The sequence below is a fragment of the Typopeltis vanoorti genome, chromosome 19, assembly GCF_054136105.1.
Source record: "Typopeltis vanoorti isolate ZY-2024b chromosome 19, IOZ_Tvanoo_1.0, whole genome shotgun sequence".
In the NCBI taxonomy this organism is placed as follows: domain Eukaryota; kingdom Metazoa; phylum Arthropoda; class Arachnida; order Uropygi; family Thelyphonidae; genus Typopeltis; species Typopeltis vanoorti.
This window is the reverse complement of record NC_143567.1, coordinates 81,404,786-81,422,392: the sequence shown is the minus strand read 5'-3', so window position 1 is coordinate 81,422,392 and position 17,607 is coordinate 81,404,786. Positions and strand designations below refer to the sequence as shown.

Sequence of the window (17,607 nt, the reverse complement as noted above, 5' to 3'; positions counted from 1 at the left end):
GGAAAAAACTGCTGATTTTTTTTTTAATCAGTTGATGCATGGATTAAGACCATGTGGTCAAAAATTATTGCTGAATATTCTCCCGAAGATATTTACAATGCAGACGAAACAGGACTATATTTTCTTGCAATGTCTGGGTATACTTATTTGTTTAAAAATGAAAGTACTAAAAGATTTAAATCTTCAAAAGAGCAAATGATAGTTCTTTGTTGTGCTAGAGAAACGAGAGCTCCTAGTGATTGAAAAAAGTAAAAATCCTCATTTTAAAGGTGTCAAAAGTTTGCCTGTTGACTACTGTTCAAGTGCAAATGCTTGGATGATGAATGCCATTTTCAAAAAGTGGTTAGTTAAGTGCGGTCATAAATTAAAGCAAAAAATTGTCGTTAGTAGACAACTGCATTGCATACATTGCATACAATACACAATTTATCGCTCAAGAACATCAAACACCTTGCCTTCGAACACTGCATTGTTAATTCAACCATGTAGTGTTCGTGGGCATCAATACAAGCTTTTAAAGCTTATTATCGAAGGGAAGTTCATGTGAGAATTACAGCTGAACTTGATATAAAAGACCAGTCTGATGCAAGTGCAAAAAAGATTTCCCTTCTTGATGCATTGCATTTGGTAGCAATGTCACGGAAGCAAGTCTCAGAGAAGACTATTGAAAACTGCTTCCAAAAGGTGGATTTTTTAAAACAAAATCTGAAACTCCTTCCAAAGAATTTGAATATCTCACAAATAAAATTTTTGATAAAACCCAAGACTGTTTTATCAAAATGTTTTTTATGTTGTAAAAAGAAGAATTTGAAATTTGATCGGATATTGATAACAACGTTGAAGTGGTGGCTATAATGACACTGTCAGAAATATGTCAAGCTACTTCCCATGAGAACTTTAAATGAGAAGAAGGTGAACCTAAAACAGATATAGAAGAACAAATTTTAGACACTCTTCCAACTAACCCCCAGATGCAAGAAGCTCTATGAATACTTCACCGTGGTGTGCAACATAGAGCAACAAAGTTAAAGGGAGATGGTAAATCCAGTTTTATTTTATAGCCGGGTACAAAACTCGGATCGAAATCCATCGAATCCATAGTTTCAAGCCAAAAAAACTATCGGCGAGCCCAAGTGTAAGTAATCACTTGGGTAGTACAACACCAGGGCAACTCCAAGCAAAGGTGGAGCAAGCTCCATCACTAACCTTAATATTCTCTCATAATGTAAAACACAGCTCCTATATATCTCTTTGTATATATACTGTTTTACATTATGAGAAGAGGTCACTACCCAGACCGGTTTCAACCTTTTTTTGAGGTCTCATCAGTGAGTATAGGAGTACACCAGTTCAGCAATTCTATAGTAGAGGTATATGTAAGTTCAGTTCACTTAAAACCTTGATATTCCAGGTCTACCTACTCACTGATGAGACCTCAAAAAAAGGTTGAAACCGGTCTGGGTAGGGACCTCTTCTCATAATGTAAAACAGTATATATACATCTCTTAGGAGCTGTGTTTTACATTATGAGAGAATATTAAGGTTAGTGACGGAGCTTGCTCCACCTTTGCTTGGAGTTGCCATGGTGTTGTACTACCCAAATGATTACTTACACTTGCGCTCGCCAGGTTTTTTCGGCATGAAACTTGATGGATTTGATCCGAGTTTTGTACCTGGCTATAAAATAAAACGGGATTTACCATCTCCCTTTAACTTAACTTATGTTGCCGGTAAAATAGCCTTTTGGCTTATTATCATAGAGCAACAAACTTTATGGCATTATAAGTATTAGCAATTTATCCTTGAACTACTATATTCAAACACACGGCAGACAACACTAGATAAATTTTAAAAATAAATTTTATGTTGTTGCTTATTAAAAAGTTGTTTATAACAATAAATTGAAATAAATGATACAATCTTTTATATCCTTTGCTCGATGTTATCAGCAAGCGGCTGTCCCAAAGTGATCACAATAAGTGGCATATACTGTATTATCAGGAATTTGACGTTTTTTTATGCGAAATGCTATCCACATACGGACAGTGTTATAGGAATATAAAAAATGCTAGCAAACTACCATCTTGCTAAAAATCACCATGCATTTTGACATTGGTTAGTGCAGTGGTTCTCAATGTGGGGCAATTAGAAAATGTACCTGCACATACTTGCTGACTATTATGCTAGAAGGGAGGGGGGCATCAAAATCTTTGAGACATTGAGGTGGGGCATGATCCAAAAAACGTTGAGAAACACTGGGTTAATGGAAATAAATAAACAGGAGAAAAATTATAAATAATGCCAACTTACTGCTTCTATATGATCTGTGAAGCATGAATAAATAAAGGCTAGTCTTAACAGAGGACAAGAAGTTTATAATGGTTTCAAAGGTTGAAATTTAGATGACTGAAGAACAGCTAAAGATACTGATCTTAAACATACTGAGGAATTTATGGTCAATTCCTTTGTAATTTGGATATCCATATGATACTCAGTCAAGCAAGATTAATGCAAGCATACAAGGTTAAGAAAAAAAAAAACTCTGCTGAACTGATGAATAAAGGTTCTGACAAAATGGAAACATATTCTTGAAATCATACCGAACAGAATGCACACTGAACTTCCTCTTTTCTATGGAAAATAGTTTCTACAGAGTCATATTATTTACTTTTTATTATTCAGCTTAATGTATGTCAATAAAATAAGCTAACATGAATGATAAAATATAATCCTTGAAACGGTACTGATTTGATCACTAGGATTGTGGTACAACGGTCGACTCATTATAGCAAACTACTGAAAAAGTGCAAATAAAATCCCAATAAGATAATTCGGTGCTTAAAAAAACAACAGTAGACATCCACTATAACCAGCTATTTATGTAGTCCTACAATTTTGCTAAAATGAGTCGACTGTAATTATAATGTAAAGATATAGCAGTATTGGCTGCTATATGTGAATTAAATTTGACAAAGTTTCATTATAAGTATCAATAATGGCTTGTAAAACAAAATAAGCTTATAAATATGCAATCCTACCTGAATGGTATATTTGCATTGGGCCAAAGTGTTCCACAATTTAATTGTTTTGTCTCTAGAACCAGACACAATCTGTCTATTATCAGCTGAAAAAGCAACACTTAGCACATCTTTTGTATGGTCTTCAAATCTCTTTGTAGTTTGACCTCTAAATATGAAAGAAAAAAATAAATAAAATAAAATAAAAACACCATCTTTTTTTTAATCTACAGATCAATGTGCTGAACAGATAATATACAAGATATCCAGATGATACTCAGTCTTGAGCAGCTTAGTTCATGTATTACATTAATGAACAATTTCTAAAAACAATAAGATCTATGATATACACTTAGGTTTCTGTTACCAGAAACTTTCCACAGAACAATAAGATTTGTTATATACCTGAACTTCAGATTCACTAAACTTTTTTTTCTTCATTCATTTATTCCTTCTATTTCTTATCTTAAGTAATTTAGAATTAACATTTGTTCTGTTACCTTCCATCCAAATATTGTAAACAATACTAAATATTCCTTTGATTGGACTGTTTATTTCTCAGCAAACCAACCAATTAACTTTGCATTTTGTCAGGGGATAAAGTTTTTATCAAAATGTTTGAAAAATTTTCTCCATCATTAATTGCAATAATCTTTTTTGAATACATCCTTTTTGTAACTAAAACAGTAAGCAGAATCTTCATTTTGGATATAGTTTCTGTACAGATATACTATGTCCACTGATTCTGAAACATCAGTCCACTTTAGTATTTAATAAAACCTACTGAAAGCAATTTTTCCATTTTTTTTCAAGGTTTTTTAATGGAGAACCCATTGACAAGAGACTGGATGATCTACAGACCATAGATAGGCAATTCATTTAAAGATATTTGAAAGAATTCAATTATTTTGTAGAACTTGTTCAATTTTGTAATGAGACAAATCATGTATGAGAATGCCACAAGAATGTTGTTTGGGCTGATTTCCATGATTTTATGAATTATTTCCTAGTTGGAAACTAAGGACAACCAACAGAATTCTTTTGATTGTCTTTAGCTTGCAGAGCCAGTTTTTTTTTTCATACTCAAACTTAACTTTCCAAACTAAGGACAACCAACAGAATTCTTTTGATTGTCTTTAGCTTGCAGAGCCAGTTTCTTTCATCATCATCAAATTCCTGCCATGTACCCTCAAGGGGTGTACAGGATATGACAGTACTACATGAAAAATTTACATCATTACTAACTCCCTATCTACAATTTTTCTCCAAATCAGTCTGTTACTTGTCAAGTTTCCAACATTATCAGATCTTATATTTCTATTGTCTAAGGCACATTGTACAGTATCAATCCACCTATATCTTGGTTTTCCTTTAGGATGTTTTCCTGCCAACCTGGCGGAGAGCACTTGTTTTTGCTAATCTTTCCTCTCCCATTCTATTTAAGTGACCATACCACCCGAGATTAGCTCTGCTAACGCATTCCTGGATGCTGACAATGTCAAGTTCTTTCCTAATATCCTCATTTTTAATATGATATTGCCATTGATGCCATCTGTTCACGGCTCTAATCTTTCTCAGGACTCTCATATCTGCGGTCTCTAGTCTTTGGTCAAGTGTTTTACTTCTGACCCAGCTCTCAGATCCATAAGTTAAAACTGGTTTGAACACTGTCTTGTATACAGCTAATTTAGTGTTCCGACTAATTTCTCTCTTATTCCATATGAATTTATTCAATTGACTTCCCATCATACCAGCTTTGCTGATTCTGTTGTCTATTTCTATATTTAATTTACCATCTTCAGTAAAAATCGTGCCTAAGTAACTGAAATGTTTTACTTGTTCCACAGGTTCTCCATTCACAACACAGTTGACATTTTCAATGATTCTGCCAATTTTCATTGTCTTTGTCTTTTTATTGCTGACCTTCATACCACATCTATTACAAGAGCTATTCAATTTAGTCAGAGAATCTTGCAGACTGGTAGCGGATTTATTTAGAAGTATAACATCATCCGCATAAAGCAAAGAGCTGACATTAACATCTCCAATTTTGATATCAGGTTTAATACCACTTTCCTTCATAATGTGATCCATATAGATAATGAATAACAGAGGGGATAATATACATCCTTGTCTCACACCAGATTTAACATTAAACCATCTTCCTGTACTTCCTTCAATTCTAGCTGCTGACTTACAACTCAAATAAAGACTAAGTATTGCTTGATATAATGCCCCATTGACACCATATAACTGCAGTGTAGTGAATAGCTTCTCTCTTGGCACCTTGTCATATGCCTTTTCCAAATCAACAAAACTTAAATACAGATCTTTGTTATATTCCCATGCTTTCTCGACTATTTGTCGTAAAGTGAAGATCTGATCCTGACAGCCTCTATTTGGCCTGAATCCAGCTTGTTCTTCACCAAGCTTTACTTCCACAATTCTTCTCAACCGTTTCTCAAGTATACTTGCATAGATCTTGCCAGGAACACTCAGTAGGGAAATACCTCTGTAATTCTCACATTCAGTTTTATTTCCCTTTTTATATATGGGTACTATGAGAGCTCTACTCCAATCATCGGGAATTCGTCCCTCAGCCCAGGCTTTCTGAACTATGCAGTGCAGCCACTGCAAGACTTTTATACCACCATACTTCAGCATTTCTGGTCGAATATCATCTACTCCTGCTGCCTTTTCACATTTCAAGCCTTTGATGGCTTTTTCTACTTCAAGTATGGATATGTATTCCTGACTGCATGCCTGGTCAGTGTTTTTTATCACTGTGCTGTCATCACTGCTTGTTTCATTTAGCAGTTTTTCAAAGTAATTACTCCATACTTCAAGAATATCTTTTTCTCCTGTTTTCATGTCACCTTTATCATCTCTAACTCCTTTTACAGCACTCTTTCCTCCATTCCTAAGCTTCTTCAACAACCTCCAGAATATTTTGCCACCTTCTTGATATTTATTTTCTATATTCTTGCCAAAGTCCTCCCATGACTTTTGTTTAGCTAGTTTTACACAGTGTTTAGCATTCTTGCATTTGTCTCTGTATTCTCTAAGAGCACAATCTGACTTATTTGCCAGGAACTTTTGATATGCTTTCTTCTTTTCCTTCACTGCCTCTTTAACTTCCTGTGTCCACCAGGGAGTTCCGATTTTTTTATCCTTGCACACAACCTCACCATTTCTCAAGTATACCTCAAGTATGCCTCTCTGGCAGAATCAATCAATGTTTTCTTCAGATTTTGCCACTGAATCTCCAAGGTTTGATTCCTGTTCTCAAACTCTTTCATTTTCTTTTCAATAATCTTTCTATATTTTACTCTACAGTTCACATCTGAGAGCTGCTCAAATTTTATTCGATTTAAAACTTTCTTACATGTTATTCTTTTCAATATGAAATTCAATTTTATCCTGCTCAAGACTAAATAGTGATAGCTTCCAATTTCAAATCCCCTGTACACTCTGGTGTCCTGCACCAGGGAGAAAACATCACTATCAACAATAAAAGTGAGACTCTTATTCCTAGCCTCTTCTCTCCATGTGAATTTGTGCACATTTTTATGTTGGAACATGGTGTTAGTAATAACCAGTCCATGTCCTGAGCAGAAATCCAACAGATATTTGCCATTATTATTAGCTTTGCTCTTTTCTCCAAATTTTCCCAAGATATTTTTATATGTCTCACAATCATTTCCTACTCTGCTATTTAGATCCCCAACAAGGACCAACTTTTCCTTTTTCCATTGTGTCAGTTGCTTTTTCTAAAGCGTCAAAAAATTCCTCCACTTCTACCTTAGTAGAACCTTCTGTGGGGCCATAGGCACAAATATAGATCCATATAGATAATGAATAACAGAGGGGATAATATACATCCTTGTCTCACACCAGATTTAACATTAAACCATCTTCCTGTACTTCCTTCAATTCTAGCTGCTGACTTACAACTCAAATAAAGACTAAGTATTGCTTGATATAATGCCCCATTGACACCATATAACTGCAGTGTAGTGAATAGCTTCTCTCTTGGCACCTTGTCATATGCCTTTTCCAAATCAACAAAACTTAAATACAGATCTTTGTTATATTCCCATGCTTTCTCGACTATTTGTCGTAAAGTGAAGATCTGATCCTGACAGCCTCTATTTGGCCTGAATCCAGCTTGTTCTTCACCAAGCTTTACTTCCACAATTCTTCTCAACCGTTTCTCAGGTATACTTGCATAGATCTTGCCAGGAACACTCAGTAGGGAAATACCTCTGTAATTCTCACATTCAGTTTTATTTCCCTTTTTATATATGGGTACTATGAGAGCTCTACTCCAATCATCGGGAATTCGTCCCTCAGCCCAGGCTTTCTGAACTATGCAGTGCAGCCACTGCAAGACTTTTATACCACCATACTTCAGCATTTCTGGTCGAATATCATCTACTCCTGCTGCCTTTTCACATTTCAAGCCTTTGATGGCTTTTTCTACTTCAAGTATGGATATGTATTCCTGACTGCATGCCTGGTCAGTGTTTTTTTATCACTGTGCTGTCATCACTGCTTGTTTCATTTAGCAGTTTTTCAAAGTAATTACTCCATACTTCAAGAATATCTTTTTCTCCTGTTTTCATGTCACCTTTATCATCTCTAACTCCTTTTACAGCACTCTTTCCTCCATTCCTAAGCTTCTTCAACAACCTCCAGAATATTTTGCCACCTTCTTGATATTTATTTTCTATATTCTTGCCAAAGTCCTCCCATGACTTTTGTTTAGCTAGTTTTACACAGTGTTTAGCATTCTTGCATTTGTCTCTGTATTCTCTAAGAGCACAATCTGACTTATTTGCCAGGAACTTTTGATATGCTTTCTTCTTTTCCTTCACTGCCTCTTTAACTTCCTGTGTCCACCAGGGAGTTCCGATTTTTTTATCCTTGCACACAACCTCACCATTTCTCAAGTATACCTCAAGTATGCCTCTCTGGCAGAATCAATCAATGTTTTCTTCAGATTTTGCCACTGAATCTCCAAGGTTTGATTCCTGTTCTCAAACTCTTTCATTTTCTTTTCAATAATCTTTCTATATTTTACTCTACAGTTCACATCTGAGAGCTGCTCAAATTTTATTCGATTTAAAACTTTCTTACATGTTATTCTTTTCAATATGAAATTCAATTTTATCCTGCTCAAGACTAAATAGTGATAGCTTCCAATTTCAAATCCTCTGTACACTCTGGTGTCCTGCACCAGGGAGAAAACATCACTATCAACAATAAAAGTGAGACTCTTATTCCTAGCCTCTTCTCTCCATGTGAATTTGTGCACATTTTTATGTTGGAACATGGTGTTAGTAATAACCAGTCCATGTCCTGAGCAGAAATCCAACAGATATTTGCCATTATTATTAGCTTTGCTCTTTTCTCCAAATTTTCCCAAGATATTTTTATATGTCTCACAATCATTTCCTACTCTGCTATTTAGATCCCCAACAAGGACCAACTTTTCCTTTTTCCATTGTGTCAGTTGCTTTTTCTAAAGCGTCAAAAAATTCCTCCACTTCTACCTTAGTAGAACCTTCTGTGGGGCCATAGGCACAAATAAGTCTCATTGTCCAGTTCCCCATTCTCATATTTTCCCACATTACTCTACTTGAGACTGCCTGCCATTCAAGATTAGCCTCATATTTTGTGTTGAATACTATGGCTACTCCTTTTCCTTGATTGTCATTGCCTGAATATAACATTTTGTATTTATTGCTCAGAAAGATCTCACCAGTTTTGGTCTTTTTTGTTTCAGTCACCCCTATTATGTCGATCTGGTACTTATCTAATTCCTCAGCTAGCTCCATTTCTTTGCCATTCAGGCTTCTTACGTTGATAGTACTGTTCTTTAACTCTGGTGATGTTGAGTTGGGGTTTGTTTTCAGATTTGTTCCAGTAGCTGACTTTTCGCTGTTCGCCCTGGTTCCCTGGAGAAAAGAACGGGGGCCTTGTTTAACTGGGCGACGCCCCAGCTGGCATGAAATTTTGTCATGCCGTTGTCATTCAGTTTCTTTTCATACTCAAACTTAGCTTTCCATACAATAGTTGGACTCTTCTGGCCACTTCCTTGTAATTTTCATAACTGACATCATCCTTATGCACGCTGATTTCCTTCCACATCTTTTCTGCCAAATATCTTGCTTAGTAAGATTACACATTCATTTCAATACTAATCTATTCTTCGAAATCTAGGGGTACATTCTGATATTGCATCATTTGGGTTTTTTTTTAAAATGCTTCCCATCCAACAGATGATACCATGGTGCAGAACCCAGCAAACTCCTCACATGGTCTCTCACTCAATCTCTACAGTTGCTAGAGACAAAACTGCATTACCAAATAAAGATGATGGGTGCAAAATAAGTAATCATAACAGGGGACTAATTATATGAACACTGATTGGATAGAAGTGAAATCTCCTGAGACATCATCAGTAAAGAACTGTCTGTTACCTGTCAAATCCTTCCCAGTGTCATTAATGTATAGATCGAATAACAACGAACCAAGGACTGATCCTTGTGTACACTACTGGTTGTCTTAGATCTTGCATCCCCCATATACAACTTTTTGATGTCAGTCAGCTATCCTCTTATTTATGCCAATATTTTATAATCCAATCTTATATTCTTCAATTTATGAAACAGTCTTCCATGCTGTATTCTGTCAAAAGCCTTAGCAAAATTCTAAAGTGCCAGTGTATCTGTTCACCTTGTCTAACTTAACAGTAACATTATAGAATACGAGCAAATTACTCAAACATGACCTTCTCTATCAACCCATTTCTGTATGTAATGGGCTACCCCTTATGGAATCTTCCCAGTTCTGAGACTCAAATTATACAGCCTGGTCACAGGAATAGCCAGTTCACTTGCACTTTTATGCTGATATCGCACAATTCCCTATTACTGAATTCTTATTCAGTTTGTGCAACAGGTTTAGTACTTCCTCCTCATATACCTGAGTTTCTTCATCCAGTGAAGAGATAGCAGTGAGTGCAATGTTGCATACACAAGGAGTTTTAAGTTGAGAATAAATGCAGTCAAGAAGGGTGGTGGATGATTAGAATGGATTGCCACTGGATGTGTGTGCAAGTAGTGTGAATGAATTCAAGAACAGGTATGACAGCAGATGCAGGTTGTATGTGGCCTCCCTTGATTCCTTGATTCCAACCAATAGAATTCTCCAGGAGTCCTTGACTTCCTGGAGAATTCTATTGGTTGTCTTTGGCTTGATCTTAGTAAATGTCCGGTCTCTTTGGCGATTCTGATACATTAGAGAGTGCAAAGGAAAGTGATAAAAATGATATCAGGATTGCAGACATTAAGATCTGTCACAATCTCTTTATCTGACATAAAGAGATTGTTCATAACTAATGAGTGCTGACTTCACTAAAAGCCATCAACCTTGTACATGCAACATTGCACTCACTGCTATCTCTTCACTGGATGAAGAAATTCAGGTGTATGAGGAGGAGATATTAAACCTGTTGCACAAACTGAATAAGAATTCAGTAATAGGGACTGATATGATACCAGCATGAATGCTAAAAGTGAAATGGCTATTTCTATGACCAGGCTGTATAATTTGAGTCTCAGAAATGGGAAGATTCCACAAGAGGTAGCCCATTACATGCATAAATGGGTTGATAGAGAAGGTCATGTTTGAGTAACTTGCTCGCATTCTGTAATGTTACCGTTAATTTAGACAAGGTGAACAGATACATTAGCACTTCAGAATTTTGCTAAGGCTTTTGACAGAATACAGCATGGAAGACTGGTGCATAAATTCAAGAATATGAGACCAGATTGTAAAATATTGGCGTGAATAAGAGGATAGCTGACTGACATATCAAAATGTGGTATATGGGAGATGTAAGATCTAAGGCAACCAGTAGTGTAACACAAGGATCAGTCCTTGGTTCATTGTTATTCAATCTACATGTTAATGACACTAAGAAGGATTGGACAGGTAACAGATAGCTATTTACTGATGATACAAAGATATGCAGGGTAATCAGGAATCCAACTATACAGTACTTGCAGAATGATTTGAACGTCACTGGAATGTGAGCATGTGAAAATGGCTGTCAGTAATGTCAAGTCATGCACTTTGCTGTGATTAGATATCACAATGCCCTATTATATTGGTGGTATTATGTTAGAACAAACTGATCAGGCTAGGGATCTTTTTAGTACACAGAAAGTTGAAGTTCAAGCGACATACAGCAAAGATTGCAAATACAATTCAGAGAATTATTGCAATGCTAAAGTCATGTTACCTCTTTACAAGGCTTGATAAGACCTCACTTGGACTAATGTGCACAGATCTGGTCTCCTGATTTCCATGGCAATTCTGATAGTGGAGAGAGAGAGAGAGGATCAAAAATGATATCAGAATTGTGGAATTCTGATTATGAAGATAGACAATGCAGCCTATATTTGTAGACTTCATACACTAGCAAACAGAAGAGGGGTAATATTGAGACTTAATGAAAGTCATACAGAATATCAGCAGATGGAAGTTTTCATTTCATGGCAGGTGGGGAAAGGTGAGGGCATCCTTTTAAGTTGAGAATGAATGCAGTCAAGAAGGGTGGTGGATGATTGGAATGGATTGCCACTGGATGTGTGTGCAAGTAGTGTGAATGAATTCAAGAACAGGTATGATAGCAGGTGCAGGTTGCATGTGGTCTCCCTTAATGAGTCCCTGACTTCCTGGATGGTTTCTCTCAATAATAATTTAGAAGCCAATGTTGCAGATCCTTTACAGTAGTGTTGAGGAGGAAATACATTCACCTTTGCAGTGATAAATGCACTTCCAATATATTCTGAAGATTTTCTAAGACATAAAAAAGAAGATACACAAAAGATGTAATAATTTGTGATTATGATTATCCAAAATCTGTTGTCAGATGTCCAAGTTTTTATTATCTCATCTTCCTTTTACCTTGCGGTGTTGAGGCTTTTATTAATCAACGGACCTCAAACTGTTCACAGGATAAGATGGTCAGCCCTAAGCCCCAGTGTATCCTATGTCCTGTAGTGCTGAGTTCTCAAGGCAGGTTTGCCTGCTTTGCGGGATGAAAAACCCCAGGATAAACTGGGGAAAAAACCCTACTGTCCATGGCCAAGACAGGCTAACTCGGCTATGGCTGAGGAAGATCCTTCAGCTCCTCACATCACTGACTGAAATCGAACCTAGGATGCCTCTTCCCCAGGCGTATGGTTGAAGTTTTTATTATCATTATTTGACCTCCATGGAGTCAGAGACTCATCGTGGGAGGCACACACCATTGTATACAATGCTCATCTAACCGTGCCTGAAACTGATTCATTGTGTCTACACCCACAACACACTCTACATGCAAAGAACCTACTACTCATTCCTCTCGCACCCTCTTTATACAGTTTCCAGAGATGACCTCTAGCTTATGTCTCAATCACATCCCCCCCCCCCCTTCTTCCTATTCATGAGGCTCGACAACTTACATTCTCTCAATGTCCTCACACCCCACGACCACCTTTGTGAATCTTTTCTGGACACTTTCCAGCATACCATCACCATGAAAACCAGGTGCCCAAATCTGTGCACAATAATCCACATGAGGCCTGATCAAGGCCTTATACAATGGTATCATAACCTCTCTATTTCTACATGTCAGAGTCCTCCGCATCATTGCCATTATCCGATGTGATGTCTTTACAACTTGTGCAATGTGGCCCCTAAATTTCAGGTCCTTGTTCAACCATTACTCCTAGATCTCTCATCTTGTCTACTTCCATTAAAGTTTCCCAACCAAGTGTGTACTTTGCATCCCATCATTGCTTACCAAATCTCAAAACATACATTTGCAACATTGAACTGACAGTTCCACTTACCTGCCCATTAATGCAATCTATTCAAGTCCTCTTGACTCTGCATTGCTCTCCTCAGTTTTGCATCACCTGCATATCACTAGTTAAACTGACCTCAATATCATTACCATACAAATTGAACAATAGCCCCAAAACTGACCTCTGCAACACACCACTACTGACTTTTGTCTTCGGGATACTGCACCCCCCCCCCCCCCCCACATACAACTTTGTGATATCTATCCGACAGCCAGTCACTGATCCAACTCAGAAGTCTGTTATCCAATCCTATCTGTTTCAATTTATATAAGAGCTTGTCATGTGGCAGTCTATCAAAAACCTTTGCAAAATCCAAGTACACCACTGTATATATATATCTCCGTATCCAAGGTATATGTCACCTTGTTATAGTATAAGTGTGTAAACTGTTACACATAAAGAAAAGCTTCACAACAATCTATGGGCTATAGTGAAACAGTCTGTGTAAGACTGAACAAGTCAATAATATGGATTCCTTCAGATTTATTCCATGAAAGAATGCGATTAGGATCTGTATCCAGGCTTGTCAACTCAAATTTCTTATTTTGAGCTTCTTATTAAGTTCTAATAAAACATAAATTAAGCATTAATAATGTTACAATACGATAAAAGGACTGGCTTTTAAAAGCCCGGCCTGGCTGGCCAAGTGGTTAGCATATCCGCTCTCCAGTCAAAAGGCTGCCAGTACAAATCCTGCTGTAGGCATGGATGTTTGCGAGTGTCTATTGAAATACCAGTGAAGGTGGTGGTCGGCAGTAGATGGCAGTGTAGTTGTGGTCAGTTGGTGGATTGAGCAGTGGAGACAGTTGTAGAGCAGGTTCCCTCCCTCGATGAGTCCTTGGACTCCCTGGAGTTGTCAAATAATAATAATAAAAGATTAATATAAAATAAATGAGTCAAGATTAAAACTATAAAAATAATCTTAAAAAACACCGTCGAAGGACAAAGCTCTGTAGATATGGTTAAGATCTATCTCAGTATTGTTTGAATGCATGTTGTTCACATATACTTGGATAAAAGAATATAATTTCTTGGCAAGTTTAATTTAAATCTCACGCATAAACAGAATACTAGAACAACAAATTAATTTCTGATTTTCTTGCAATTTCCAAACCATCTCTTATATCTCTATGCATGTTTTTACATAAACTAAACCATCTTTAGATTGATGAACCCCAAGCTCATTCTTTATAGACTGCATAGCAAATATTTCGACATTCTGCACTATTATACAATTCAGACAGAAATTTTGTTCAGTACATTCATTATTCATAATATATTAGTGTTGAAAATAACCTTAACAAAAATGTGAATCCCACCCACAAAACAAAACCCATTGTATGTTTATTACTATGGGTGGGCTAAGGGTTAAATAATTTTTTGTGCGTGTTCTAGAGACAAATATGGTATCTCAAGCCAAACTAAGAATCCAGTAAGCAGTGATATCACACTGGATGGTGAGAATTATTTACCCCCTAAACCTGATTTATTAAGCAAGACGCACTATTATAAAATGGTAGGATATTCATATCTTTTAAATGTTGATCAACAATTATTTTGTAATCTGGGATAAATGATGACATACTAATTGTATATTACTCATGCATCTGCAGAAAGCAATCAGAAGTGCTCTCTTAATAACGGACTTTTTTTTTTTTCACAAATTTCACTTTAGTATTCCCAACTTAGAAAGATTATTTTGTATAGAAGTCGTATTTGACAACTATGTCATGTGCGATTTACTAACAAACTTCCTACCCATTGCCACTGCTGCAATCTGGTATCAAGACTATGACAACTAATTAAAAATTCTCCCTATACAAATTTATTCAGAAAGACTACTAGTTACACCTGAATGTAAATCTCAGATAAATTAATCCAAATGTTTGCCAGCGAAGCACACAAAAGAGAGCATGCATAATTTAAATCTGAATTCCACTTTTCATATCTGCTGTCAGTATGTTGTTTATTAGTTCCTTCTGCACTTCTATTTGCTATTGTCTTATAAAGTGTTGTATATTTATCCATGCACTGGCAAAATGTACATTCAAATGTATGTGTGTACACAGAGATCTGATTTAATAATAAACACTGATATATATATATACACACACACACACACACACACATATAAAGTTGGTACATACACAGTCAAGTCCCACAGGCGAAGAGTTTTATCCCATGAACACGAAAGTGCATACTGGCCATCAGAAGACATCACAACGTCAGTTACAAAGTGCCCATGTCCTCTTAGACGTTTTTGAGGTATGCCATAATTTGTTTCATTTCTTGTTAGCTTCCACATAATAAGAGTCTTATCTATATTATAAAAATAGTAATACATTTTTTAAATTAACACAATTGAAAAAAGTACTGATCAAAAATACAGATGTTATCAACTCTAGAACTTCATATATTGTATAGCTGTCAAAAGCACAATCTCATTATATACAAAAACTTACACCTAGAGGAATTTGTAAGTATCTGAAACAAAAATCACTCCACAAATCAAAACATAAATAGAACATACAACTCATTTGTAAAGAAGAGTAGCTGTCACATTATTGGGTCAAAATTCAATTTTGATTTGATTTTAAGTACAAGTAACATTAATGGAAATAATGCAAAATCAGTTACATACTATGGCTATATAAAAATTCAGCAGTATAACAATAATGAAGAATGCATATGAAGCCTTAGTGAATTATTTGAAGAAACACCAGACATAAATCGACAATCACAAACAATGCGCCCTAACTGTATATTATTCCTAGTATTGTTTGAATTACTGTACTGAAGATGTCCCAAGATACTTGGGATGAAATATTTACATATTAAAACTAATCACTGTGGTTATACATGTGTTTTTAGTGATGAATTCACCACAGTATCACAACTTACATTTCTAGTACTAACATATTTCCTGGATTCATTGTATGTTTTCACTTATTCTATATTTAACGTATAGCAATATTTAATTTATGCTAGTTCAATGTGGAGGGAAAATAGTGTTCTACTGCTTTTAGGTTTACCATTTTTATTGCTTTAAAAAAAAAAATTAATACCTCAACAAAAAATACTGAAATTGTAGTGACACTACATAAGAACCAAGGTTTAAATAAGCTTGGAATCTTGCTTTCATATTCAAATTTTCTGCTTCCATTAAGCAAGATGGCATTAGGCCATGAGAACCATCTAAAATCTGGAATTCATTCCCCATGATGAATTTAATCATGGCTTTAAGATAAAGCTAATGATAAATTATGCTATATATATATTACATATTCACATTTAACTGTAAAAAATGATTTACTGGTATGGTTTAAATTACTCGGTAGCATTAAAAAACTGAAAAGTAATAGTGAATTAAAATACTTGTTGAGAAAGTTTTTCCCCACAGTTAGACTACAATAAATTTAGTTTAATCCTTTATCCAAGTGTAAACAAGCAAAGTTTGCACCTGAAGTATCTTCAGGACTGAGGCAATTCGTGGTAAAGGTGAACCAAGTTCTCATCACTCCTTGCAGACATGTATAATGCTATGCCTTATGGGAAGGGCCACTACCCAGACCGGTTTCGACCTTTCTTCAGGTCTTGTCAATAAAGGCCAAAACTGGTCTGGGTAGTGGCCCTTCCCTTAATGCATAGCATTATACATGTCTGCAAGGAGTGATGAGAGCTTGGTCTACCTTTATCACGAGTTGCCTCAGTCCTGAAGATACGCCAGGTGCAAACTATTTGCTTACACTTGGATAAAGAATTAAAATTCTAAATATTAATTTAAAGTACATGCACAAAGACAAATTAAAATTTTCCATTTTGTATTCAGCTGATAGATAACCCTCGGCCAGTGAAGCATAACCAGTCTAGAGCAGGGGGGGGCTTTATTATTATTATGTCACACCTCCAGGGAGAGTGTGCCAACAGCATCGAACGATTGATTCCCTTCCAACTACTGACCACGCTCAAACTTGCTCAACTTTTTGCATGAGCCATTAGTAACAGAGGCTGTACCAATCGACTAACCTAAGGCTACAGCAATAAAACAGATTTGGAAACAAGGCATTACATACATAGACAACCATGAGGCAGATCTGTAACTGGGAGACATCCACCAGAACAGATGGCAGTACAGTGATTAAAAGTCCTAACAAGAACACAATAGAGATGGAACAGTATTTTTGTGAAAATAAAAACAATAAAAAAGGAGAGAGTGCTGCTGCTGATGATTATAGACCTGGTAATGACAATGAAATGTATAAACACATTAGCCAAGCATACAGGAAAAGGGTGAACAGACAAGGAGGAGAACCAAGGTGCAGCAATTTGCTAATGAGGCAAAAAAATCCTAGGGAGTTCTTTCGATATGCAACAAGCAGATAAAATAATGATTATGGAAGAATGATACTGGTTGAAGAAAATGGTAAAAGGATAACTGGCACAGATAATATAATTGAGATATTACATGAGCAGTTCATAAAGGAATTTCATCCTTCTGAATGTAACGTGCAGAGTTTCAGAGCCATGGAAGTGGAGGAGGAGAGACCGACTGTGAATGAACAGGAGGTATATGGGGGATTGAGCAAACTCGATGTTAATAAGACCATGGGACTTGATATATCACATTGAGGGAATGCACCAGGAAGTTGACATCTGCCTTGGCA

At 36.2% G+C, this 17,607-nt stretch overlaps 1 protein-coding gene across 1 annotated transcript in view; it reads right to left on the bottom strand.

Annotated features, from left to right (window-relative positions):
• The window catches only part of LOC150096289 (small ribosomal subunit protein RACK1-like), a 68,218-nt gene that overhangs the window by 30,769 nt on the left and 19,842 nt on the right, over positions 1-17,607 (bottom strand). The window contains exons 2-3 of the mRNA XM_090408819.1: positions 15,091-15,262; positions 3,039-3,186 (exon numbers count right to left, since the gene is read on the bottom strand). Coding sequence (XP_090264945.1) covers positions 3,039-3,186; positions 15,091-15,262 — 320 coding nt within the window. The remainder of the gene's footprint in view (positions 1-3,038; positions 3,187-15,090; positions 15,263-17,607) is intronic.